The sequence below is a fragment of the Falco naumanni genome, chromosome 3 (assembly GCF_017639655.2).
Source record: "Falco naumanni isolate bFalNau1 chromosome 3, bFalNau1.pat, whole genome shotgun sequence".
Taxonomy (NCBI): domain Eukaryota; kingdom Metazoa; phylum Chordata; class Aves; order Falconiformes; family Falconidae; genus Falco; species Falco naumanni.
In genome coordinates, this window is record NC_054056.1 from 61,154,939 (window position 1) to 61,180,575 (window position 25,637).

The 25,637-nt window shown below is 38.6% G+C and overlaps 1 protein-coding gene and 1 long non-coding RNA gene across 2 annotated transcripts; both read right to left on the minus strand.

The window, feature by feature from the left end:
* Positions 1 to 275: 275 nt before the first annotated feature.
* Positions 276 to 25,637, minus strand: RAB12 (RAB12, member RAS oncogene family). Its single transcript, XM_040586756.1, has 6 exons — positions 25,159 to 25,637; positions 11,645 to 11,705; positions 3,709 to 3,847; positions 3,073 to 3,162; positions 2,014 to 2,118; positions 276 to 1,510 (listed from the first exon to the last, which is right to left on the minus strand). The coding sequence occupies exons 1-6, from the start codon at positions 25,400 to 25,402 to the stop codon at positions 1,397 to 1,399; spliced, it is 753 nt and encodes a 250-aa protein (XP_040442690.1). The 5' UTR covers positions 25,403 to 25,637; the 3' UTR covers positions 276 to 1,396.
* On the minus strand, positions 3,854 to 9,825 carry LOC121084813. The gene is made up of 3 exons (XR_005826873.1): positions 9,815 to 9,825; positions 8,632 to 8,634; positions 3,854 to 4,143 (listed from the first exon to the last, which is right to left on the minus strand). It is a non-coding gene; the product is annotated as an uncharacterized LOC121084813 (long non-coding RNA).

Here is a 25,637-nt window from a genome sequence, read left to right on the forward strand (position 1 = left end):
CAGAGTAATTAATAGTTTGGCGACCACCTGCTAAGATAGCATGACAAGCAGTCACATGCTATTTGAAGATATCAGCTGGGCTAGGTCATCAGCTGCTCTCCCAACAGAGCAGTGATGAAGGTGAACAACTAACATCTGCTGCTCTTCTAACTACACCTAAAGGAGCTGTCAAACTGAAAATTAAATCATAACAAAATTAAGTGTTGTTCCAGATTCTACCTTTTACCCATCATTTTATATTTGCCATTCTAATAACAGGTGCAGTTCCACTGTCATTCATAAATACAAAATTTTATTTGCACTTCATTAGTTTAGAAAGACCACAATGTTTTTCAATACCACAACATTCAGGACACACCAAGTTATTCAAATATGTAACTACTGATTTACCACAGCTAAACTAAACAGTGCATTTTAATAAAAGATATACCAAAGATATAATTCACAAATTCATTATCAGACAAAACCCTAACACAGTATTTGCTTGATGGGAATAATTTCCACCATTAGGAAATAAAATAATTTTACCTTAGGTTCCCTTCCCCCCAACCCTACCGATGTCCAGACAAGTACACATATATATTCCTTAACACAGGAAAATTTATCATCTTAATTAGGTTTTTTTTTAGAGAATTTGTCTAGGACAGCAGCATTGCTTTTTATACCTTATTTTAGAGCTTGAATATATCTCCATTCTTTTATTGAAACAATGATTCTTGCAACCAAGTTTATGCCTACGCAGAAAATGATAAATGCTATTTCAGAGTGCAATCTTAGATCTGCACCAGATGTGATGTCTTGGTACACAAAGAAAGGGTGCAGCATTAAACAAAATAAATAGAAGACTGCCAAAAATTAAACTTAGCTTTTCAATATATCCAGTCAGCAAAGGATGCTACAGCCAAAAATGTTCTCACTACATTAAAAGGAAACGTAATGCTGATTATGGAAGCTTTGTACATAAAGTCCTCTGTTTTTAAAAAATTTGTCTTTAAAATAGTTAGCAAAGCACCATATACTTATCTTCATACCAGAAGAGCTTCTGCCTGCCTGTTTATAATAACAAAGAACTATTACAACATTTATGTCAATAATAGGTATAGATTTAATTTCTCCTCCTCCTTGCCTGGAAGTGTGGTAAACCCCCACTGACTGTACAGTATTTATAACACTGGGGCAATGAACAAAACATCATTGTGAGGGAGAGGGGTAATAATTAAATGTTATAGCTGAATCCTACACAGGATTGCATATTTGCATATTTACAAGTTAGTGTGTAGCTCTGACTTGAATAACAAAGTGCAACGAGAAACTGCCAAATGATTGTAGTGCAGAGTAGTACAGGTACTTTCTTTACCCTCCCACTCCTATTTTTCACTCTGTATGGAGTAACAAGTCAACAGCAACGGACATGTGGCCTTGGAGGAGGCAGTTCTGGTGGGATTTCTGGCTCTGGTTGCAGGGACAGGATACTGTTGGACAACTCATTTCTTATAACATCCAGTGGCATCTTAAAGAAAAGAAAAAATCACCTGTAAACAGTTATCTGCATAGAACTCAGCACAAAGAGCTCATTTCAAGAGTTCACTGTCAGCCAAAGCCTCAACTGAAGGATCTTGAGGTTTGTATTCATGAACTACATTTGAGTAAGTTGTGTTAAGAATTTCTCTCAGAAAAAAGTTATAAGACATTGTTGAAATAAAGCCACTTCCTAAACCAATTACAAATCACAACAGAACTGCCCACAAATGAAAGCAGGCAAATGTACAGTCAGCTGCTGATACAAAGTTATAGGAAAGAGGAAGTACAGCATATAGGAGCAGATGTTTACCAGATTCAACAGCAGTATTTATTAACAGAAGTGTCTACCAGAGTCTGTGAACTACATCATGCCCACTTTATATTCACTAAAAATCTCACCTGACTGTGCACGTGCCCAACAAGTACTTGCAGTCAATTATTTAAACACTGGCCATTTACGTTGTCAGAGGAACTACCACCTGAATATTTTACCTTTTTCAGAATGTCATCAACAAGTTTTAGAAATATTTCATCCACATTAAAATTATCCTTGGCACTTGCTTCACAGAACCGCATCCCAGTTATTTGCTGTGCAAACTGACAGAAGAGAAAATAAAATATCTACATGAAGATACGCACAAACAGCAATGATACATTCATAAAACCTTCAAAACAAACCAACCCACAACTTCCCCCAAATCTGTGACTGAAGTATAATTCAGTTAATAATCCTGAATCTCAAGAGTACAGTGTATGTTGCCATATACAGCTAATTTTCACTTAAAATTGGTTTACTGGAAGTGTGCTGCATTTTTCCAGACTTAAACCTGAGAAATTCCTGTCTCCAGTTGACGTGGATTGCTGCAGATTGCCAAAAAGTAAGAACTTTTCAGAAGAGTTAATCTTAACCTTATTATTAAAATGCAAAAAAGAGAAGTACAGATGTAAGAATTAGCCTTGCCTCTCTAACACAAAATGCTTCACTTCCAAACATGTGACAGGTAGCTGAAGGAAAATGTGTATGACCATACTGACAGTGTCCTGGTCAAGATGGAGCTATGAGTGTTATGCTAAAACATATTCTCTTGTCAGGTTACTTACCACTTTTGGAGTTGGAAGAGAACAAAAGAAACTTGAAAACATAGGTGAGCTAAGTAATCAAGCAGGGCTGTTGCCTGTCCTAAAATACTACTGAAAAGCAAACATCTGGAAGAAGGCCCACGAAGATGTCCCGAGTAGAGATATCTCCATTTGTGATTCAAGTCTTCACTACATCCTCTTTCAGAGCCCGCAAAAAAGTATGTTTAAAGGCTAAGCAAATTTATAGTTTACTCTTTGTTTACATCAAAGACATACCGCTCCAGCAGGAATGCATATAATTGCACATTCTGTAAAAGTAAATACCATATGGATTTTGACAGAACAGCACCATTCTCAATATGCTCCTTAGATCTAACAGTCTGAACAAGAGTAGCCATGGACCATCAGCAGCAAAGACACAGCAGTTTTGCTCCTAACAGTAACTAAGAATTTGGTTAGATCTGTTCTTACCTTTTCTCCCTGCTGTCGAGTAATCTCTCGATCAACTTCACAGTCCAGTTTATTTCCAACTAATAGAAGCTCTGCATCTTCGGAAGCATACTACAATTAAAACATTTTTAATTAACTAAACCTAGAAACCTAAGATTTTGTAATGCAAACACAATATTAAAAAAGGGTAATCCCTCTACTAAATAAAGAAACACATCTACACAGTTTATATGTAAATTACTTCCCAAGCATTATTTCAAAAATTTTCAACTTATTTTTTTAAATTCCACGTTTAAAACATGGCTTGAGAACTAGCTGTTCTAGTTTACCTAAGAATGAACATAATGACCTTACTTCCCAGACAGGAAATAAAACTTCCCTACCCTCGCAGTGCACAGGTACATGAGTAACGTTACAGATTTCCACTGACACTTCTAACTGGGACAATCCTAGTTCAAGGAAGCAGGAATGGACAACCACTTTACAACAAAACCACATTCATGTTAAATTCTGGCGAAAAGAATTCAGTTAAAATTAGTTGGTATTATTTTAATAATCCTATATCAGTGCTATTACAAGTATTACACAGTACCTTTGAGGAAAAAAACCCTCCCTTCTTAAAAAAAAAGATGTAAAAAGGAAATACTTAAGGCTTACCTTATCAATCATTTTCATCCATTTTGGTAAATCGTCAAATGTTTCTTTCTTGGTGATATCATACACCAAAATAATTCCCTTGGCACTTCTGTAATAAGCTGAGGTAATGCTGTTGAATCTCTCCTGACCTGCTGTGTCCCTAAGAAGCAGCAGCAAACATTGGCAAAAATATTTCACCCATTTGCAAAGTACAGAATAAATTTGTTTGCATTTTAATAAACACCCCCCACCCCACCCCCCTTAGACATTCTATATTGAACATTTCCTTCTATATATGCGAATTTCAGGCAAAAAAAACCCCGAACAGTACTTTAATCATGAAATGTTTTCACATCAGGACTACTTATCTTACACTAACTTCACCAAGAAAGGCCACCTAGCACTTCTACAGCTGTCTGAGAATGAAGCTGTCCAATGGAAATGTACCAGCAGATACTTTGTGTTGTTGGGGTTTGGTTTTTTTAGTTTGTGTGAGGGTTTTTTTGGGGTTTTTTTTTTTTTTTTTTTTTTTTTTTTTTTTTTTTTTTTTGTTTTTGTTTTTGTTTTTAGTTTTTGTTTTTAATAGTACTGAAAAAATGAAAAAAAAAAAAGGATACACGCTTATCAAACCCAGCTGGACACCTAACTATAAAATGAGCAATGTACTAATCATTACAATTTGAGCTTTCAGAGCTTTTTTGGATTCAACCACAGCAATTCAGCCATGATTCTAAAACCAATGCAGAAGTTACTGGTGGAGGTGACGACAGGAGTGAGCAACCACTATGTGGTATAGGCTTTTAAAAGTAGATACATGGCTTTCATGCTTACGTCTATTAATCTGAGGTGTTCAAATGACATTTCCATTCTTACTTTCAGCACTGTAGGCATTTCAGACATGGTGCATTTACAGTGGAGACTATTTTCCAGCAATGACAACATATTGCCCATACTAGCTATGTCTTATATTCCAAAGCAGAAGAGACAAAAAGGGTATTTTTTACTGAACCATGAAAACCTGTGAACTGCTTTTAATCCTATCATCAAGTCTGCTCATGGAAGATTTTTGGCAATTATACTGAAAAAATAGCTGGTGCATACCCTAAGTCTTAAAATGTGACTGGTATCACAACTGGAAAGTAAGTTATACAGTGCTTCAATGCAATCAAGCATTTGCTGCTTGAGTTCAGCCCCCAGAGTCAATGGTAATTTTGAAATTCCAGTTAAAGCAAGTCAAAAGATGGACCAAAATTAAGAGTGGATGGGGGAAAATGTGTGCATGCGTGTTGGGACTCAAAAGTTCAAAAGGAACTCTAACAGTCACATTTTAGACAAAAGGAGGACGAGGATGGATATAGGAATGAGATTAACAATGGAGACCTGAAACACTTGTTACCAAAAAAAAAAAAAAAAAGTCATGTTCACAAAATGCCACATCAATTGTCCTGAAGAATTAATTCTTTTGAAGTCTACGCACAAGTAGTAAACTACCACAACCCTATCTTGCTCTTCACAAAAATCTTTAAGAATTTCAGCCAAGCAGGTTTAAAAGTGAAGTACTCAACTTTCCCTTTAAATTGCCACAAGCATCTTGATAGCAACAAATCTTTGCTAGTGATTTCACAAAGCAAAGCAGCGTCCACTAGAAAAAGATTTGAAACCTCTGTATTGACTAATACTTCACTGCAAGCCATTGGCATTGCAGTAAGGGGCACAAAGAACAAATTCTTATCACATCCATTTTTTATTTTTAACCAAATCCCATTCTCTACTCACAACTTCAGAATTACATTCACACAAACCTTTGGGACCCTACAGAAGGTGAAAACAGGTAGCCTGTTTCAATAAGGTCAAGTATTTCAGACCAGTTTTAAATGGTTAATTGGTTGCTTTCTTATCACTAACGAGGCATTTTAATTAAGGTTCTGGCAGCTGAAATGACATACATATTACTCAGAGCAAGGAACTCTGCTTTCTCTTCCGTTACTTCTTTGCTATGGTCAAATTTATTTTTTGAAAGGTCCTTTGGACATTCTCTCCACGAAAGATTCAAAAATTCTAGTTATGAACCGTTGATTTTCCACATATGGATAACATTGCTTTAGCATTTATGAACAAACTTCACAGAATTATGACCTTGTAGAGCAGCCCCTACCAAGGGTATTAAGGGTGGGATCCCTTTAGTTCCATCATTCTGAGTAGACATAACTAGATGGCAGGTGGAAGGGCATACCTGATGTGCAAAAATGCATCAGTTTTGGCTTTGGCCAGAATAATGGAAAACGTTGGGTTGGTTTTTTTGTTAGCTGGTCTTCCCCCTCTGTGCCTTTACTGGAACACAGAAATGAAGGGGCTATTTCAGTCACCTGGCTGTGCCTTCAGGTCACTGCTAGGGACCCTTTAGCAACTCCCATCGCAAAAGGGTGATCAGATCACTCAGTTCAGACATTAGGAAAACAGAGGGGAATTAAACACACTGATGTGCAGCCACCCTCCCTGAAGACAGTCATCAACACACTGGATAAGCCTAGGGGTAGGTGATGGAGCCAACTATGCAACATTACACTCTGCCACCCCAGCTATCTCCGGCTCCACGTTTTCCTTGACCTGCCAAGTGCTGTATCTCCAAGTCCACCTGGCACTATCAACCTCTCCTCAACCCACAACAATCTCAGGCTCTTTAGAAGTTTACAGTATTCCCAGGCTGCTGCTCATCTTGGCTGTTGTACCTTCAAGTCCCGTACTCGTCCCTTTCTGTAGGTTGTTCACTTAAATATCACACAACTTGTAGTCTGGCTTGCTAGCTATTCGAGACACACCACATACTGTGGCCAGTTTAAAACACCCATGGACAGCTGGCTGCCCACTACACATGTTAAATGACCAGATGGCCACTGACTGTCACCTGCCAGTCGTGCTAATTACAGTGGATTGCAGCTGACTTTCTTTGCCTTGTTTTAAGTCATTGACTTCCCCCCACTTCACACAACCAATGCCTCTGCTGCTGCAGCCAGTTAAAATGAAACCAGCCACTAGGTTTCTGATTGTAAGCATATTTTAATCCTTGTTTCCTTTGAAAAGTGGAAGAAAATAAGCTGAATTTGCAGTCTCTCACATTACAGTAACATTGTACTAGCCTTCGAACAGTAAGGTGAACATTGGAAAACTATTTCTGCAATAAGTTTAGAATGCAACCCCAAGGTACCTAAATAAGCTTCAGTCTGAGAAGAGTATCAAGCTGATCTTTCACATGGAAAATCTCATCTTCTACCAACTGCTATCTTATTTTTCATGAAAATATGCAGTAAATTCTTCCAATATTGAGGATAAAATGACAATCCCTAATGCAGAGCCAGTATTAAAAGCACATCCATCTTAAAATGCCTTTCTTTCATGTGTGGTGCTGGAGCAATCAAGTTTGTTATACTATCACTGATGTACTACACTCCTGCAGCTGGAGTATTTTAGTAAGGACAGCTATTGAAGCACTAGTGGAAAGCTGGAAGAAAAGATGAGCATTATTTAACTAAAAGTACACAACTTCATGAATTTCAAAAGTGATACCAAGTGCTGCTAGTTCTTTATTTGCTCTGGTCAGAATCAACATACTAGAGTAAGTCAGTCCAATTTAATTCAAACTCCTGAAGTCCAAACAATAAATACTACAACTTGATCAATGATTTGGCATCACTGAAAAAAATACAACAGATTACTCCTTTTTGAATTCGAAAAGCAGTTTTCTGTTATTGATTTTTTTTGAAAGAAATTGTTCTAAATGGAAAAACACTGGTCTTTCTAAACTGTAATCAGAAGCATACCGTGTATGACTCCCTGACCAATCTACAATAACATCCCACTGCTTGACTGTATTTCTATTTCCAAAACAGAAACTAGACATCACTCCGAAACCAGAAACATTACACCAAACCGAAGGCAAATAAAAAACCCCACACAAAGCCCATTTTCAAGTGTACACTCGTCATATTCTTACTATTTCCGGTTGCATAAAATAGAACATAAATACAGTTGATCTTGATTAAAATAAGTTTGGATATGTTTTGTTTTATATAAATGTTCTCTGTGTCTATCTAGAACAGTTGCTTGAAACAAACACATGGAGAGACTCAAAACTTTCCTGGCTCTGAAGTTATTTTTTTAATGAGCCGTGATGTGAAGTGGCAACAGAAAGGAAAATATTTTTAAACAAAAATTTAACACTAAAATTTAATTTTTAATCTAACATTAAAAAATGTTTAAGTCACTTTAGAGGTTAATTCTACTTGTCAAGCTAAGCTTTTTTCCTCCCATAAAACACAAAGATCTTTTATTACGTGAAATGATTTATTTCAGAGGCAGTGAACAACAGAATGTAGTTCCTTCTATATTCTAGGACAGGTGATCTTTTCCTCAGACTACTCATCTCAGAGATTTTCCAAGACAACAGGTGCCCATTAAAAACCGCTGAGCTGGCAGAACATGAACTTCTATGAGAACGCACCGATTTAAAAAACTTTCAGAAGCAAATCAAGACTGTTTTCCTGCCAGGTCACTGGCTTCCTTGGGCATTAAACCTGTAGAGATACCAGAGAGCCCCTTCGGCTCCCCAGCAGCGAACCAGGCACAGTGGCAGGGCACTACAGCTTTCAGCAGCCAGGTCCTTCGGAAGCCAGAGGTGACAGCTGCTTGTGTCATTGAGCGCCCCGATTACTCAGGCGAGAGGGCGGAGTCAAGACACCCTGCTGTCCTGCCAAGCCACTCGTGGCACACCTATGCTTCAAAGCGTGAAACTGGGGTTCCTATTATTTGGTCTTGGTTTTCAAGCTTCGAAAAAGGACTGATTCAGAGATGCTTGGATTCACTTGGACGCTTACACTATCCAGTAGTTCTGGTTATTTTACCCCACGGCACGAGCTGTGTGCGTGCATTACTTCTCACAGAACATACAAGCTTGCTTCAGCCAAGAAGTGCAATGCAGAAGCAGATTTCCTGTGTCTATGACTTCTGGCAGACCAAGGGACACCTACCACTGTTCCAGGTGGCACAAAAAAGACAGACGTTACTCTGCCTCCTCAATGCTGCTCAATCATTTAATAATTTAAGGAGCAGAAGGTTGTTTCCTGACTGAAAGTCAGGGAAATTGGGGAAGAGGTACTGTGAGGCAGCAGGGGCCAGACAGGAACAGGTAAGCCAGAGGTGAGAGCAGGCACCCCTGTGATCCTTAGTGCACAGTATCACATTGTGAAAGGAATTAAGAGACAAGTCCAGTTTGTACACTACTAACAGCAGCACATGTGAAAGCCACTTTCAAAAGGATGCCTTGCACATCTAATTGCTTGATATATTCTACATAGTACTGCTGCGTTTTGATAAATTCAAGTGGTAGAGCTCTGTGAAGAACCACCTGCTGATAGAGTGGTCAGTGGAGAGACACAAAAAGTGACCATAAAAACATCAAACTTCTTTTTTCCAGCTGTTCTTGTTTGATTTTTGAAGTAGAATCATCAAATAACTAAAAAAAAAAAATAATCAAATTTTGATGCTTTGAAATGCAACCTTATTAATTTTAAGACATATAAGCATATAACTTTAGAAATTATCCGCTTGCTGAATAAAACAGTTTTTTGTAGTAAAGTTACTGTAATCATTGTACAGAAGACTCCCAGGAAGTATGAGGCAACCTTAATTCTGCCCCCGTGTAGGTACGAAAGGAGACTGACTTAGGATCAGCCATGCAAATTAAGTCTACATTTCTAAACTCCCAAAGTGTTCTGACTTGGTAAATTGCTTTCATCTTTTAATCTAACAATTGAAGATACAATAAGGAGCTGACGGAGCTGGGGTTGTTTAACGGGGAGAAAAGGAGGCTCAAGGGGAAAACTTATGACTCTCTACAACAACCCGAAAGGAGGCTGTAGCAAGGTGGGTGTCAGTCTCATCTCCCAAGTAGCAAGCAATAGGACAAGAGGCAACGGTCTCAAGCTGCACCAGGGGAAGTTTAGATTGGATATTAGGAAAAAAATTCTTCACTGACAAGGTTGTCAAGCATTGGAACAGGCTGCCCAGGGAGGTGGTGGTGTCACTGTGCCTGGAGGTATTTAAAAGACGTGTAGACGTGGTGCTTAGGGACCTGGTTTAGTGGTGGACTTTGTACCATTGGGTTTACAGTTGGACCTGATGATCTTAAAGGACTCTTCCGACCTAAATGATTCTATGATTTTGTGATCCTATGATAAGATTTTATAAATAGGCCCAACAACATACACAATATAATTCAGGATAAATTAGCAAGAGGATTGCCTATCTAATTGCTTTTCCAAAAAATTGTAAGTATGCCTATGTCAAGACAGTTTTAAGAATTAAGTCTAAGAACATCATTTTAACAGCCACTGTTGAAGAGAAAGCGACACATAGGAGCAGGATGTTGTGTTCATGGATTTTATCGTATTTTAAGATATTATCTCTTTGCATTGTGTTTTCTCCACCATTTTAACAGGCCTTCACACAGGAGTAAAGGTCACCTATCGATTTTTAGTTTTAAGTTTCCTATATCCTACTAGCATATTCTCAATATGTGGAAAATAATGGTTTAAATGTCTCCTTTCCAGCAAAACATCTCTCCTAGGAAGTATTAATTCAACATGAAGATACTGTTTGATGAGCTTAGCAATTCACAACAAGAATTCACATCAGGCATACAGTAGCATCTCCACATCAGAATTTTTTGTTACCTCTCTCCGCTCCAGCAGACCCTGGCTAACAATTGCTGGCTCAACTGCCAGCCTTGTGGTCATACGTTTCCAAACAGGGACAGATGATGGATGACTAACATTCAAGTGTTAGGTGACTGATGATACCAAAGATGAAGCAGCAGTTAACTCAGAGGGGAGCAAGACAGACACATGATGTGACAAACAGAGTTGATGGTGACCTGCCAAGAGGAGTTAGTAAGCTGAATTCACTGCATCCATGTAGTTAAGAATGAGAAACCAACAGAATAATCCCAGAAGTGTAACAACATGTATATTTAGAGAATTTTTCGCCCTCTATGGATTGTTAGCAGCTTTAACAGTTTAACTACAATGCCAATTATGCAACACGCACTGTTAATAAACCAAAGCTAAGCTTCTACATAGTAGTATATAAGATTAATGTATAAAACATAGCTGGTTTATTCTCTCATAACGATGTTTATGTATTGTACTACTCTGCAGAACAAAGGACCTTTTAAGCTCAATAATTTCTAAACGATAAAAATTGTATTAATCATTGACATGGAGAATCATTATCAGGAAACATGTAACCTACGACAGAAAGGAAAAGCTTAGTTCAGACTTTGAGCTTTCTGTAGTAGGACATCGGTACCAGTTAAGATAGTCTTATTTGTATGGGTGTGTTTTACTTCTCAGTGCTGTTTGGAGTGGATATAATTTAGTCTTGAATGTCCTTCACTTTGAAGTTATGCAATATAGCATCAAAGAGACAGCACTGTCTACACCAAGTTTTAGAAAAACAGTTCAGAAAATACTTCACAGTCTTGCTGTTACAATGACGGTTGGTTTTACACAGCCTAGGAAATAATAAAAAAAAACAACCCAAAGTGTACTTTCTCTGGTGTCTATTTAACACAGTCACCTTTTGCTGTCTGTAGAACTCCTATTTCTTGTGTAGGTGATATCATTCTTCCAGGAAAAGGGGCTCGAGACCTCTGTGATGCATTAACATTTCAGTAACTACATTCATGTCCTATTTCTAACTTTCTCTCTCTTTCTCCTCCTTTACCCTCACATAAATCTAAGAGCTATTCGTTTTTGCTTAAGTCTTGTGGGAATGGAGGAGAGGAGGAATAGGGTAAGAGCTAAACCAGCTTATAACAGTTAATAGTATTAGACAAGCATATTAATTCATGCTAGAACATAAAATTAACACATATTGCTGGTTGCATGTTTGTTTTACTTACCAGATTTGTAATCTAATTTTCTTTCCTCTTAGCTCTACTGTTTTGATTTTAAAATCAACACCTATAAATAAAATACAGTAAACAGAAAAGGAGGAATAAGAAGCAAAAGTAATGCGGGTGTAATTAATTTTTTTTTTTATATATATATATATATCAACTTGTAACAGTGTGAACAAGCAGAACGGTTTGCACCACTATGGGTCACCTCAGGATCATCACGGGGATTTGACAACCGCTCTATAGTCTGTGAGCCATCCAATTTGGCAGTGTCACAACATAAACCTTCCACTTCGTGCAATGCTCCCAGCAGCAGGTAAACCCAACATAACAGTAAAACAACAGGCACAGTTTGTTTCTGCCCTGTCAAGGACAAGCCTGCTCTACTTACAACTGGCACAGGTGCCCTGGAGGAGTGAAATCTACCCCTCCACATCAGTTTTGCTCTCTGAAGTGGGAACAATATACATCTGGTTTCCAGGCTGGATGGCTTAGCATACGCTAAAGTGCTTTAGTAGAAGTGCTGGAACTGTGGTTGGTTTATGAAGAAGTCTGTCAGCACTGTCATTCTTAATTTATGCAAATCTTTATTAGCAAACTGCTTAGATTTAGAGAGGGTATTTGAATTTAAAAACTTCTTCTATGTTTGTGTGGTACTTTTACCCATCATCTCAAAACTCCAGCCACATTTTGAATGCACGCTAAATACCAAAGACAGAACCATGAAGATCTTGTTATACAGAAAGACTTTACTTCTATAAAAAAAAATAATGCTGGCAGTCAACATGTAAGACATACTATGGTCAAACGATACCTAGACACAAAAGATTACCACCTCAACTACAAGAATATTTCAGGGTATTAATGTCCTAGAATATCATAGCATTTATAGACTGTGAAGCTGTTTATTTTAGTATACATGTGTATGAAGATTTTTGCTTCAGTTCTTCCTTCTGAACACCATCCGTCTTAACAGTGCTAAATCAAAAAGGAGGGAAATAAAAAGACAAGAGAACATGGTTCAGACTGGTACACTTAAACTCACACAGAAGTGTAGAAGCAGTGTGCTGGAAACACTCTTGCTATTTCACATACAATTGTATACCAAAGATAGGGATGAAGGTGAAGAGGGAAAAAAAAATTATTTTCTCTAACAAAAACTACATATGTCCCTAATGTCTACCCTTGGTAACAGCCAAGTGTCCCTGCTGATATTGTGAGAGTCAAGACTGGACTGTAACTTTGACAGAAAGGACTGAACTTGGCCCTTACGCAAAGCCTTCCAAAACTCCTGAAAATTTAGGTAGGAAAAAAAGTGCATTTTACATCCTGAAAACCAGCTACACATTGTTGACTTGGCCTTTATTTCAAAGTGCTTTTAAAGATAGTTACGTCTGTACAATTGTTGGTATGAGACAATAAAATGGACTAAGTTTTAAAAAGCTAGAAACACTTTAATTGAAAGGTAAAGGATACACTCAATTCTATTTTGAGTTTACAAAGCAGATTGGCACTCTTCAACTAGACTAAATAAATGGAAGGATCAGTTATCTTCATTCCCCTAAATAAAAATCCCTTTAAACAGTTTGCAGTTACACATTATATAGGGATAAAAGTATTGGTTATCACTATGACATTTGTTGTCCTCCTCCATGTCCTTAAAAGTGTCTAGCACACTTGTTCACCAATTTCTGGAAAGATATTCAGGACATACAATGCTTACACTTCACTTACCAATATGTATCCTGTTCAAACCCCAGTAGGGTTCTTAAGCAACACAGAAGCTAAAGTGTTAAAACTGATTTGTACTATACAGTCTACAATTTTAATGGCAATTTTCAAGTATTCATATGCAAATTGAGAAAAATATTAGAATGATTAAGATTTCAGAGCATTAGCCCTAACTTTAAGAGATTATTTTTCTACACTTTTGAAAAACCACCATCTGTGTTGATGTAAAAACAGAAGAAGGTGAAACAATTGATCTGTGCTCTATCCAAAATGTGGGGAGACAAATTCTTGTAATTACTGCTTTTCCATTAACAAGATTTTTATTTTTAAAGAAGCACACACCCATTTCTACAGCTAAAAGCCTTTCCTCCATATAAATGCATTTAACTATAAAATGCAATTGTCTTAATGGTTACAGCTTTGTCTGAAACAAGACAGCAACTTTACTTGCTAAGGAGATAATCAGTAATCAAAATTGCTTCAAACCTCTCCCTCCTCAAGGAAGTTTGAATAAAATTGCCCACAGTCCCAACCACAATTCTCAATCCTGCCATTATCTGATACACAACATACTATACAATTTGTCATTCATTTGAACTTGGGTTTTTTTTTTTTTTTTTTACATCTTGCTTTTCTTTCCCACAGAAACAAATAGAAAAAAGAATCTATGATGCTCGTGCAGGTGGGTATACCTGTTTTAGGCTAACAATTGTAGAGGAGCTTTATCTGAGCACAGAGAAAATACAGCTCTGCTGTGTAAAGAAAAATTCCTATTGTCACACACACAAAAAGAAGACTAAAGCATCTTTGATCCAAAATTGTGTATTAAAAGCCATCACAGGAATTTCATGTAAGCTTCAACAACTCCATCACGAAATATTTTTATTTTTACAGAGGTGGTTTATACACTGCTGTCTTACACAAATCAAGGAACAAAAAGGTTTTGTTGTATTTTTAAAAAAGAAAAATAATTAATTATGAAGAGAAAATCCAACTGTTCTAATAAGTAAATTTTCAAATTGGTACTTCCTGGTACAATATATGAATGAAATGAAGTGGAGAAACCCCTACATGTTAAAGAGGTGGTTTCAAAATAAATAATGTCAACAGCATTCTTATTTCAAAGGTAGATCTTTCTATTAATTATCTTAAAGTCATACCATGAAACACTTCTCTACTGTTAAATTTTGCAATAAACAATGTAAATCAGTAGAAGTTTTTGAAAAAGATTCTTCTACAGAACTGTTTGAATCATTTAACACTTAAGACAGATAGCTTGCCAGAACTAAGCAAAGGTTGCTCAACTGCTTTTTATAATTAGTAATGCTCTGCAAGCATCAACACAAAGCTTCATGACTGCCAATACTGAAGGAAAAAATCTGGCAATTTTCCTTTTGCACATGAAGAAACAAATTCCTAAGCTTGTCCCATTTCATTACCATGTTTCACCATAGACCTGCCAAAGGTAGTGCTTTGAGTTTACATACAAATTAGTAACTTAATTAAAACAACACAATAATTTGTTTTACACTTCAGTTTCAAGTATCATCTTGAGTTAAGAAAAAGTTCAATGAAACAAATTATATAGCTTGATTATGGTAATGAAAATACCTAAATGAAAAGTTTTGCTATCCATACAATTACTCCAGCTGTTAAAGACATGAGGAAAACCTGTTAAGATTCTCTGAAAGTCAATCAGGAAACTAACACTTTCCACTACTACAGGTAACATACTTCTTAGTCACATGACATTGAGTTAGACAACTGCACCTTTCCATTCACATATGCTAAGCCAGTCTTACATGTTTATTTACTTGCAGCTGTAGAACAGAAGATTTGTATCAGCTGGTGAAAACTCCAATTCTTCAGCAAAATAACTGTAAGCAGTTCTTTTAAGCATCTCTATTCAGCACAAGAGAGAAGGCATTAATTCTGCTCTTAGAAAATGCTGTTTTTTAAAAAGAATTCCTTTGTAATGCTACAGTGTTGATGACAGCAACATCTGATAAATACTTCTTGCTTCAAGAAACACTTAATTTACAGTTCCTGTAAGCAAGATATGTGTTTCTCAGTCTTGTTAAACTTAATTCTAAGACTTAAGTACAGGCAAATTGTCAGATTTTTTTCAAGTTTTGTGCTGTTTATAACACTAGTAATCCTTGCACAGTTACTACGCCCCCTTAAGCCAGATCCCAAAACACAACACTCAAATTTATTAAGCTTCTACATTTGTTCTGTGTTCAAACCTGCCAGAAACTGCTCCAGTCTTGAAGCTACACAGGTGCACAAAAAGTGGTGTGCTAGAATGGGTCCACTGACAGACACGATTTACTAGCCCTGGCATAACAATCTACTAGCACAGCTATACCAACAGGTTCCCACCATGTGCCTCCAGTTATGACAGGTATCCCCTAAAAGGATGTCACCAACAGCTAACACAAGCCACTTCAACACCTTGTGTCCTTAATTTTGCAAACAGGACCAAGGGCATGGTTTTGTATTTAGTCAATAAAATAGAGGACTCAATAATTACTGTTGACAAATGCATTAAATCTAAACAACACGTCTTATAAAAAGAAAGGTTTTTAAAGGCACTCTTTAGCTGCTACACCACCAGTAAATGATTGCTGGTTTGCATGCTGCCTAGTTTGCATTTTAAATGTCTGCTGGCTAATTTATTGTCAATGATTAATCAAACGCACACATGCCAGCAAAGCCAAGTGTATGTGTTTACCATCATACATGCCCCTTGCCAGGTCACAGAGATGCAGGGGGAAGCAAAAAGCCTTACCGAAATCTTCCCCCCATAAAAAGGTCAGCCTCTTTCCATACAGCAGACTTGCATGGACCACAGGCCATCAATGCATTCCGTTTCTCTAAAATTATTACACTCACACCATGAGTTAATCCAGACTACCATCTCTCTTTTTATGAATTAAAAGTGTGTGTTTTGGATGCCAGATTTTGACCCCCATTTTTCCCCTGGGAAGACCTTTTTCAGGTATCCAAACAGATCCCATACACATATAGGAACAAATGAAAAAGGCACAAAAATACTGATACCAGCCTCTGGTTTGGGTTTATGATTTTGTATCTGTTAAGCATTTCAAAGTATAGTGATTCTATAGCACTTAAAACTGCAAATGAGCTGCTGCCCTCTCCCTGTAGGCTAGATATATGTCAGATAAGCCCTTAAGTACAGCAGCACTTGTGTTGTGTGTAAGGTAAGATTCTTAAGGATTTTCAAAATTTTATACAAAGCATATTGTTTTTGTTAATAGCACATGAACTTCAGATTAAAAATATGCTTCATGCAAATGAGAACATCTATTACAACACGTGCTCAAGTGAAACTATGCATTTCCAGGGAAAACAAAGGGCTAGTAGAATGGAAGCGTGTTTTGGAAGTATATTAAACACACAGCTAAGCAAACTGTCTGCACTCCTTTCAAAAATAAACAGTCTTAAAAGAAAGAACAGACACTCAAAATAGAAGCACACTAATGAAGTTCTAGATAAGGGCAAGTTGGTGAGGGTGACATATCTTGTCACTGAACCAAACTTGAGACCGTTCCAAACTTGAGACTGAAATTCAATAAAAATGAAGTCTAGTCCGTATCAGGTAATAGATTAATTTCCCATCCCAAACAAGAACTAAAAGTTATCTACTAAAGCACAAAATGAAACACACAGGAACTGGGTCTAGCCTCTCCCTTTAAAGCTAAAACAATTTGTTTTGAAATAAAGCCAATGATGAAGGAACAACTTACTATGCTTCTGGCATTTACTTCCCCCCCCCACCTAAGTGGCAGAAAAAGGAAGTGGAGACTGTTTTGATTAATGCACACAGAGTGACCTTTTGGAGGCCAAGATTCCAGATAACTAAGTTAAAGGGGAAACTGGGAAAACAGATGCAAATAGAGCACAAAACCCTCCCTCCAACCAAAATCAATTCCAATAGATTAAATTTTCAGAGGCTTATTAGTGATTTCCATCAAAGAAATTCAATCAATGAAAAATAATCAGACCATGTTTAAGGAAACAGTTTAAAAATTCCGAGGTTTTATACTAATTAACCATTAGAACAGACATACAATTCAAAGATGAGGACAGTTTATTTAATTTGGACATCTGACAGCATTATACAGACAGATTTTCTTACTTCTGCTACAATTAATGACTGAGGTCACATGCTTCTTGATGGCAAGAACCATCTTTGTTAGTCCTGGTCTGTAACTAAGCACAATACGTATACCTATCCAGAAACTACTGAAGTCAACGAAAAGATGCTCAATAGCTTTGATACAGATTTCTATCATTTTGCTGGGGGCAGGGGGAAGCAAGCAACAACAAAAGGTACATGGGACAGGAAGAGAAGGGAAGGTTACAAAAACTGTCTCGACAAAAAGAAAACCAAAACCACAAAACCACTGTATCATTTTATTTGAAGCTGTAGGACATGCAGTTAATTTTAAAGCATGCTAAAGTGGAAATACCTCTTTCAAACTGCATGTTACACATTTAAAGATTTTAAAAGGAGATTTGGAAGCACTGTGTTACTCAAATATAAGCTAGTTTGGGGATTATTTTAGAGGCAGGTAATGTACGTTGTCCACAAAGATTCAGTGTGTAATTCTAGAATGACTAACATGCAGACATTTGAGACTGCTTGCCTAAAATAAAAGTGTACCCGTATCTCAGCTGGCAACTGTGCTACAGACCAGAATGAAACAGACACACTGACAACAGGGGAAAGAAAAAAGAAAAAAGAAAAGATTTTGGTAATACACACAGTGACTAAAATTTGAAGGTGTAATTATAAAGTTTTTAGAAAGCTGTCAGTCATTTTAGGATGTCCAATATACACCTTTAAACATCTCAGACACTTGGTGCTTCCAAACTCAATGAGAACGGAGGAAGTTACCATTTCTTTACAATCTCATGGACAGTAAAATTATAAAGCCTTTCACAAAATGTAGGCTTTTCACACTATTTACAGCAGTAAGTTCAAAGCTTGCACCAAAATTTTGATAAACAGAATGAAGTGGAAGGGGAACTTGGAATCGATAAGACTCTCTGTGCCTTCTTGAACAAGACTTAATTTCAAAACTTTTGGTTACGGAACACAAAAACATAGTGAGCTACTGGTCTACAACTACCTGACCTGAAAGGAAAATTGAAAGTGAAGAAAAATTAAACTTATTTCATGAGAAGCACTATCCATATTTTAAAAAGGCAGAATTATTTCAAGGTGAGACTGAATCTAGCTTTTTGGTTTGGGTATTAAGTTTCCCACTCCTTGGGCTATCAGAAGAAATAAGTTATAAAAGTGTTGCTATATGCTATTATACAGTTACAATCTTAACAAGGGAAATATTAATCACTTTCTTGTTTAAGGACAGCCTAGTGAAGACAGTTTTACAAAGACTTCAGGAATTTTGTGATGAAAGGCACTCTGAAGAGCCTGTCTCTTCCATTTTGTAGTTTCAGCTAAACCATAATTATTCTGCATAGTGCATGCACTGTTTTCATTAAATGAACACTGAAGCTCACAACTCCCAGAAAGAAGTCAATAACTGAGAATCATGTGGCCCTACTTTTTTTTCCTTTTAGCTACTGACGTGCTCAGCTGTTCACAGCAGAGACTGAGTTTGACAGCTGCATTCCACTCTCCTTGCAAACTAAACTCTGCATTCAACACCATTCAAGTGGCCTCTTCATCTTGCCTGTTGTTTTACTTGCATATTCTCATATATGTACTGACTAGGGACTACAAGGTACTCTGACAATTCATATCATTGATATAACCCAGTATCTGAATATTTCTATCAGCTGAAGTTAGCATCTAGTTTACAAATGAAGAAAACAAAGTCAATTTCAAATTTACTCTTCTTCCCAACCTCTTGTTAATTAACCCCCCCATACCTCCCCAAAACCCTATTCCTGAATTCTGATAATTAGTATCATCTACCTACTACATTTTCCTATTTAGAATATAATTTTGTCACCTTATGAGGACTCAAATGATTACGCATAAAAAAAACCGATTCCAAATGCTGTAAAATAGACGGAGTTGACACATCTGAGGCGAACAGTGGCTTGCCAGGTGCTTTCAGTTGCTGTAGTCTCCATTGTCAATTACAAAATGACAACATTGCTCTTAAAGGTAAAAGGCAGCTTGCGGGGAACACAAGCTTCTGTTCCAAGTTGCAGTTCTTAAACTTATGGTTATAGAACTGAAGACAGACAAGGCAGGTTCATACAGCTCCCCAGTTATCTTAAGGTTTTGCGTACGATAAAATTGTTTTCTGTGCAAATTTCAAGTCTCCCGCTCTCCTCTATTTGTAGTTATTCAAGTAACTGCAGCACATCATTAGTGAGATATTTTTTTTATTTAAACTCTTCCGCACTAGCCAAAAAGCCAATATATAAGAACAGATTCATACTAACACCCTGGACATGCAAAGATAAGAAAAAAGGGTCAATCCTCACAAAAATACTTGTCACCAATCAGAACTTTCTTCCTTTTTTTGTACAACAGCAAAAGTTTCTCAGTCTGAGTAGAGCTGATTTTGGGTGTAAAGCAAGCACATTTTACTTCTACTCTGTCATGATGTGGTAAAGTAAGAGACATCTATTTCTGCCCTTTCTTTCCTCTCCTCACCCCACCTATGTTTTCAGTGCCATCTTACAGAAGGGGAAGGGGAGGGAAATAGTTGAAGAAAAATTAAAATTCATTATACTTTTCAGAAAGAGTCCACAGACACATACAAGTGTAGCAAAAAGATGTTCTAGTTGATGCATGACATTTTCCCAAAAATTGTATGTAGATTGTTTTTCACCTCAGATTACACCAAATTACTAAACTTGCTTTTAAAACATAACTTCATGATTTATTGAAAAATTATTTTTCAAACGGTTAGTACGTCACATACCATGTTTACAGCACTTGTGGAAATATTGACTAGGTAACTGTAGAACTGAGGAGCCACTTAAAGGGTAGTTCTGAAAAAATAACCAATTTACTTTTAAAACGAATAGGCTGATACTTTTAAGTGAATATAATTAGGTTATATAACAAGCTTATGGGAATGAAGTTGTTATTTATGTTGTTAGCCCACATTTTTTAAGGATACAGAGAATGAAGAAAGGGTTTGAATTGTGACAGAACCCCCAAACATATGTATACATGTATATAACTGTGTATTATTTATATATCCCATGTATGTGTATTTATATATCCCATATACATGTATACATATATTAAAACACGAAGCTGTCTTACTTAAGATTACTCTAATAAAAGATAAACCTGAAGTTTTCACTGTTATTACTGTTTATTTGATGGACATTAGGCATCTTGTAAGGGCAAAGGTATTTTTTAAAAGAATTGATACAGAAAAGACTGCTTGGAAGAAAAAGCTGTGCAGCTCTTCAAATCTAATTAGTTCCCAACTTGCATACCATTTCACACTAACACCAGTAAAGGTGAAACAAGGTCAAAGAGCATTTTTGTGAAGTCAAAGGAGTTTTACACTGCAGTGCATTTGCATGCCACTGATCTGGATCCCACAGGCTACAATTAATCTAAAGCAGATCATGACATTTCCATCCTGATTCACAACAAACCTTCCCATTACAAACTTAGCTGAGTAGCTTTACCTATGATTTTGTTTGTAAACCAGGACTGTAGGAAGCTTCAGTGTTTACTACAAGTGCTGCTGTCTCGATCCCTGTGAATAGCTGCTACAAGAAGCCAGCAATGCACGAGGCACCCAAACTGCTCTGTTATTATCAAGGCCAAGGCTTCTTTCCTGGGATGCTTTCAGGCTTGGTGTAAAAGAGCTGAAGTAAGACTAGGCCTTAGAAACTTTACATAACTAAGCCAGCACTTAAAAGAAAAGCTGAGAAGCTCGATTTGATTTGAGGGAGCAGGAGAGTCAGTCGCCTGAGAGGTGGTGAGTCAGTGCAGGGCCTCAAGTTTGGGTAAGCCGGAACCTCAAGTTCAAAGATTAAAAGCCAGAGGGAAGCATAATGCCTGCGGCAAAATTAGATGTACAGGAAATACTGCTGAGTCCAGGAATTTTGTAAATCTGTCATGGAAGAAAAACAGCAGAGAGATGGGGAATAAGCTGATTTGGTGGATGCAGGTAGGGCAGACAACTGTGAGACAGAGCAGGAGTTGGACACTGGGAAGAGAACAGAGGCCTCTGACTATTACATAAAGGGACTCTGATGAAAAGAGGGTGAGATCGCACCATCTTTTAAAATACACATACAAATTATAACATCACCACTATGGAGATCTGAATTAAGATGTATTTTTTGCAGGATAAGAACTATTCGGGGCAGGGTAAGGAGGGGGGAAGCAACAAAGGTACACACTCTTCCCTCACCAGCCATCTTTGAATCTTCTCACAAATGCGGCAGTGAGTATTTATCCACTACCTTTGGAAAGATCATCCTTTTTCATGCCAAATTGGGCTTACTTCCTTTTAATTGTCAAGTCTGAAAAAACTTTAGATTTAGATTAGTTTTAGATTCCGCTCCCGTGAGAATAATACAGGTGCATGGGGGTCAGGTAACAAACTTAAATTGAGAAAAAAAATATTTTAAAAGGAAAAGTGTATATTTACATTTGTTGACAAAGCTAACATGATGCCAATATTACCCTTGCACAAGCATTACTCCATTATAGAAAAGAAATAACCTTAACTACCCTGGATTTAACACTGGCATGAAGAGAGTAATTTTACATCATTGCAGATACAAAGGAACATTTCTAAAAGCAATTTATTTGCCCAAACAAGTAATAAAAATAATTTATAACCTAATAGTAAGAAAAAACATTCAGACCTAGCACATAAAATTTGGATAGAGCTACATCTATTTCTCATCTGACAACCGCATGCAAAAATCAGTAAATATTTGAGCACATTGAGTGTTCTCAGCACTACGTAAATAGCAGATTAAGTAGACAATATTCTATGCAACTAATTTAATGCCCAAAATAAATACATCAAAAGAATTTTAGATCAACACCACATCGTGTGCCGTTATGAATAATGTGCTGAAATCTGCCAAGCTATTTTTGAACACTTTCAAAAAACTTCGGTACTTGAGATGAGACTGAAGACATGTTGATGTGTTTTTATTATAGAACTTACTTTACCAATCTGGCAATGTAGTCTTCTTAAATTAGCATCAAAATACTGTATCTTTCTTAATTGAATCCACGCCTCCCTTTTTCAGCAGAAACACTCCACTCTTCAATGACACAGTGTTATTATCCTAAACAGCACTCAGGGACAGGAGGCGGACAAATGTTTTGAACATTTACAATTCCTCCACTGTTGCAGAAGACCTCCGAGTAGCCTATTCACTTGCATACAAAAGGTTAAGGTGTTAAATGCTGTTCTGTTTGGCCCATACTTCCACAGGCTTAGTATAAAACCACAGAAGTAAGGTTGAGACCATTAATATCAAGGTAAGGGAGTAAAATATGTATTCTAGCATTCCGTTCAAAACACAGCTTCGCTAACATAAGGTAGATACAGCAAATTTTAGTCATTTATTTGGTTACATTGCCTTTTCAAATTTAATCTCAAGGTCTATTCAGTTTACATAACTTCCTCTGAAACTGGATCAGTCACAGGGTTTTCAACAATGTTTCAAAACACATTCTCCACTTGTAATTCCTGAAAACCATTACTGTAAATGGTGACAAAGAACCAGCCCAGCTTTATGATTTTAACTGTGTATCCAAGTCTCAGGTCATTCTGAAGTGTGGGTTATTTTCAATCTACATGAAATGTAAATAGCAGAGGTTACTTTTTTCTTAGTCTATAGTGCAAAAAACCCAGGGTGCAAGCTGACTGAGAAATGCTCTTTCATTTAGCAGCCAAAGGATCTGGGGGAATCTTAACAGCTCTCAAGTTTAGTCAGAGGAGGATGAAAGAATGCCATTGCTGTCAAGTCTTTCTATATGTATTTTGGCACAAATTTCGATTCCCCTATGCTGCTTTATGTTGGCACACATTGTACATCAAACATTATGTAACCTTCTGTCTAGCAGCTCACCACCATTTATTTCCTGTTTCTTTTCTAAAATAAAGAAATTTCTCTGCTTCAATCACTGCCTCTGTTATCTAGCAAATCAGTTTTGCTTACAAGGCACCAGCCTGGAAGTCTGGACCAGGGTCTAGAGCACCTCCTCTACTTCTCAAAATTCAAATCAGGAAACTATCCCTAGTTACAGAGAGCAGCCCAGCCTTGTAGGAACCCTTAATGTAGGTCAACACAAAGGTGATGCACATGAGTTCAAAACAATACATAGACCTGAAGAATTTATAAACAATACATTCCACTATTGGTTCTACTTCTCCAGCTATAACATATATTTAATTAAACCTGTCCATCTAGAGAAGCCATAAGCACTTCTTCATTACAACACGTCACCTGAGGATTAATGCCTCCAATATGCTACCACGGTCTTTAACTTCTACAAGGTTAAGTTACCAACTTCAAAACAAAACAAACCAACCATATTGACGCTAACTGGGCTAATCTGCATTACCAGATCTGCATGTTTAAAGGGCCTAGGAAATACTGAAACAACTGATAAAACACACATTAAAACTAAAGTAACTGTATTATTTTTCTCACGGAATGATAAATTTGGATACTAATCATTCAGCTTCTAAAAGGCAATACAATCACTTTCCATCACATGCTATAAGCTTCCTCACATTCCAAGCCACAATTAAGCTAAGCAGACATACTTTCCAATGACACAGGCTTAACAACGGCCTTGCTGCAACACTCAAGAGTTCAACTCCAAGGATAGGACTCTAATAACAACACAGACTTAACTAGCTTGTTTTCTTCCCTTCACACGTTTGTGTATTAAAAGACAGCAGGCATTAAATTATCTGCAAGAGTCACACAGATGACTAAACCATGAATAAGACAGCATACTACAGAACTAGGGAGTTTGTTCTCCAGTGAGTTGTGTGAGGAGCAAAACACGCAGTGTGCTCAAGAGGTACTATTCTTCAAGAAACGAAACATTAGGTTCCTCAGACCTAAAAGATTGGTGTGTGTGTGTGTGTGTTAGTTCTTGATGAAGATATAACAGTGATCTGGAGTTAGACTATGGTCTGGAAGAGTATTCAAAGTCTCATCAACTATGGTGAATACACTGCGCAACTTTTCAACTCCCAGAACACTTCTGTTTCCCTACACACAACATCTAAGACTTCAACACAAAAACCCGTTTTACCGCCCCCCCCCCCCTTTTTTTTTTTAACTGTGCTTTTTGTTTGCCGTTAGTAAGGCTGAAACAGGATACCCAACACCTTCTCAGAACTTGCAGAGACAACCAGGCCCTCCACCATCCTCCCGCCACTGGAACTTCCCGAGGTGGAAGTTCGGCACCAAGGGCCCCCTCGCCGCAAGCCCCGTGAGCTGCCCGCTGCGAAGCGGCACACGGTCGCGGAGCTCACCCGGGGCGGCGCGACCTCGCCCCGCCAGGCCGGACGGGCCGGGACCCCCAGGCACCCTGCAGGGGACGGGCACGGGGAGCCCCCCGAGGGGGAAGCCGCGGGCCGGCATGCGGGGAGGGGGCCGCGCTCGGTGAAGGGCGGGGAGAGGGGCCAGGCAAGGCGGCCGCCACGCCGAGCCCCGCGTTCCCACGGCCGGGCCCCGCGGCTGGGTGGGCACGGCAAGCACCGGGGCAAGGCCGTCCCCCTCCCCCGGGACGGGACGGGCGCGGCGCGCTCCCTTACCCACGGTGGACTTGCAGGCCTCGCAGAAGGTGTCGTCGGTGAAACGCTCCATGAGGCTGGTCTTGCCGACCCCCCGCGACCCGATGATGATCACCTGCAGCTTGAAGTCGGCCGGGCGCGGCGGCTGCTTCCTGCGGCGGGACTGCCCCCCGGAGAGCGCCGGCGACCCCCCCGCCGAGCCCGCCCCGAGGTCCAGCCCGCCGCCCCCCACCCTGCGCTGCGGCAGCCCCGAGCCCGGCTCCATCAGCGACGCATGCGGCGCCGCGCTGGCGTCGCGCTGCCTCCCCGCCCCCGCCGCGCCCCGCGCTCCCGCCCTCCCCGCCACCGGCGCCGACGACTGCGAGGCAGGGGGAGCAGGGGGCAGCGAGGACGAGACACGGCCGCCGCCCGGCCCTGCGCCCGGCCCGGCCCGAGGGGAACGGGAACAGCAACAGGAACGGGAACTGCGCCGCCGCCGCCGGGAGCGGCGCACCCAACTC

Coding starts and splice junctions, on each gene's coding strand:
- RAB12 (XM_040586756.1), bottom strand. CDS start 25,402: ATGGAGCCGGGCTCGGGGCTGCCGCAGCGCAGGGTGGGGGGCGGCGGG. Junction 3,848..11,644: donor AAAATTAGATTACAAATCTG/GTAAGTAAAACA, acceptor GCTGCTTCTTAG/GGACACAGCAGGTCAGGAGA. Junction 1,511..2,013: donor TTGATGACATTCTGAAAAAG/GTAAAATATTCA, acceptor CTTTTCTTTAAG/ATGCCACTGGATGTTATAAG.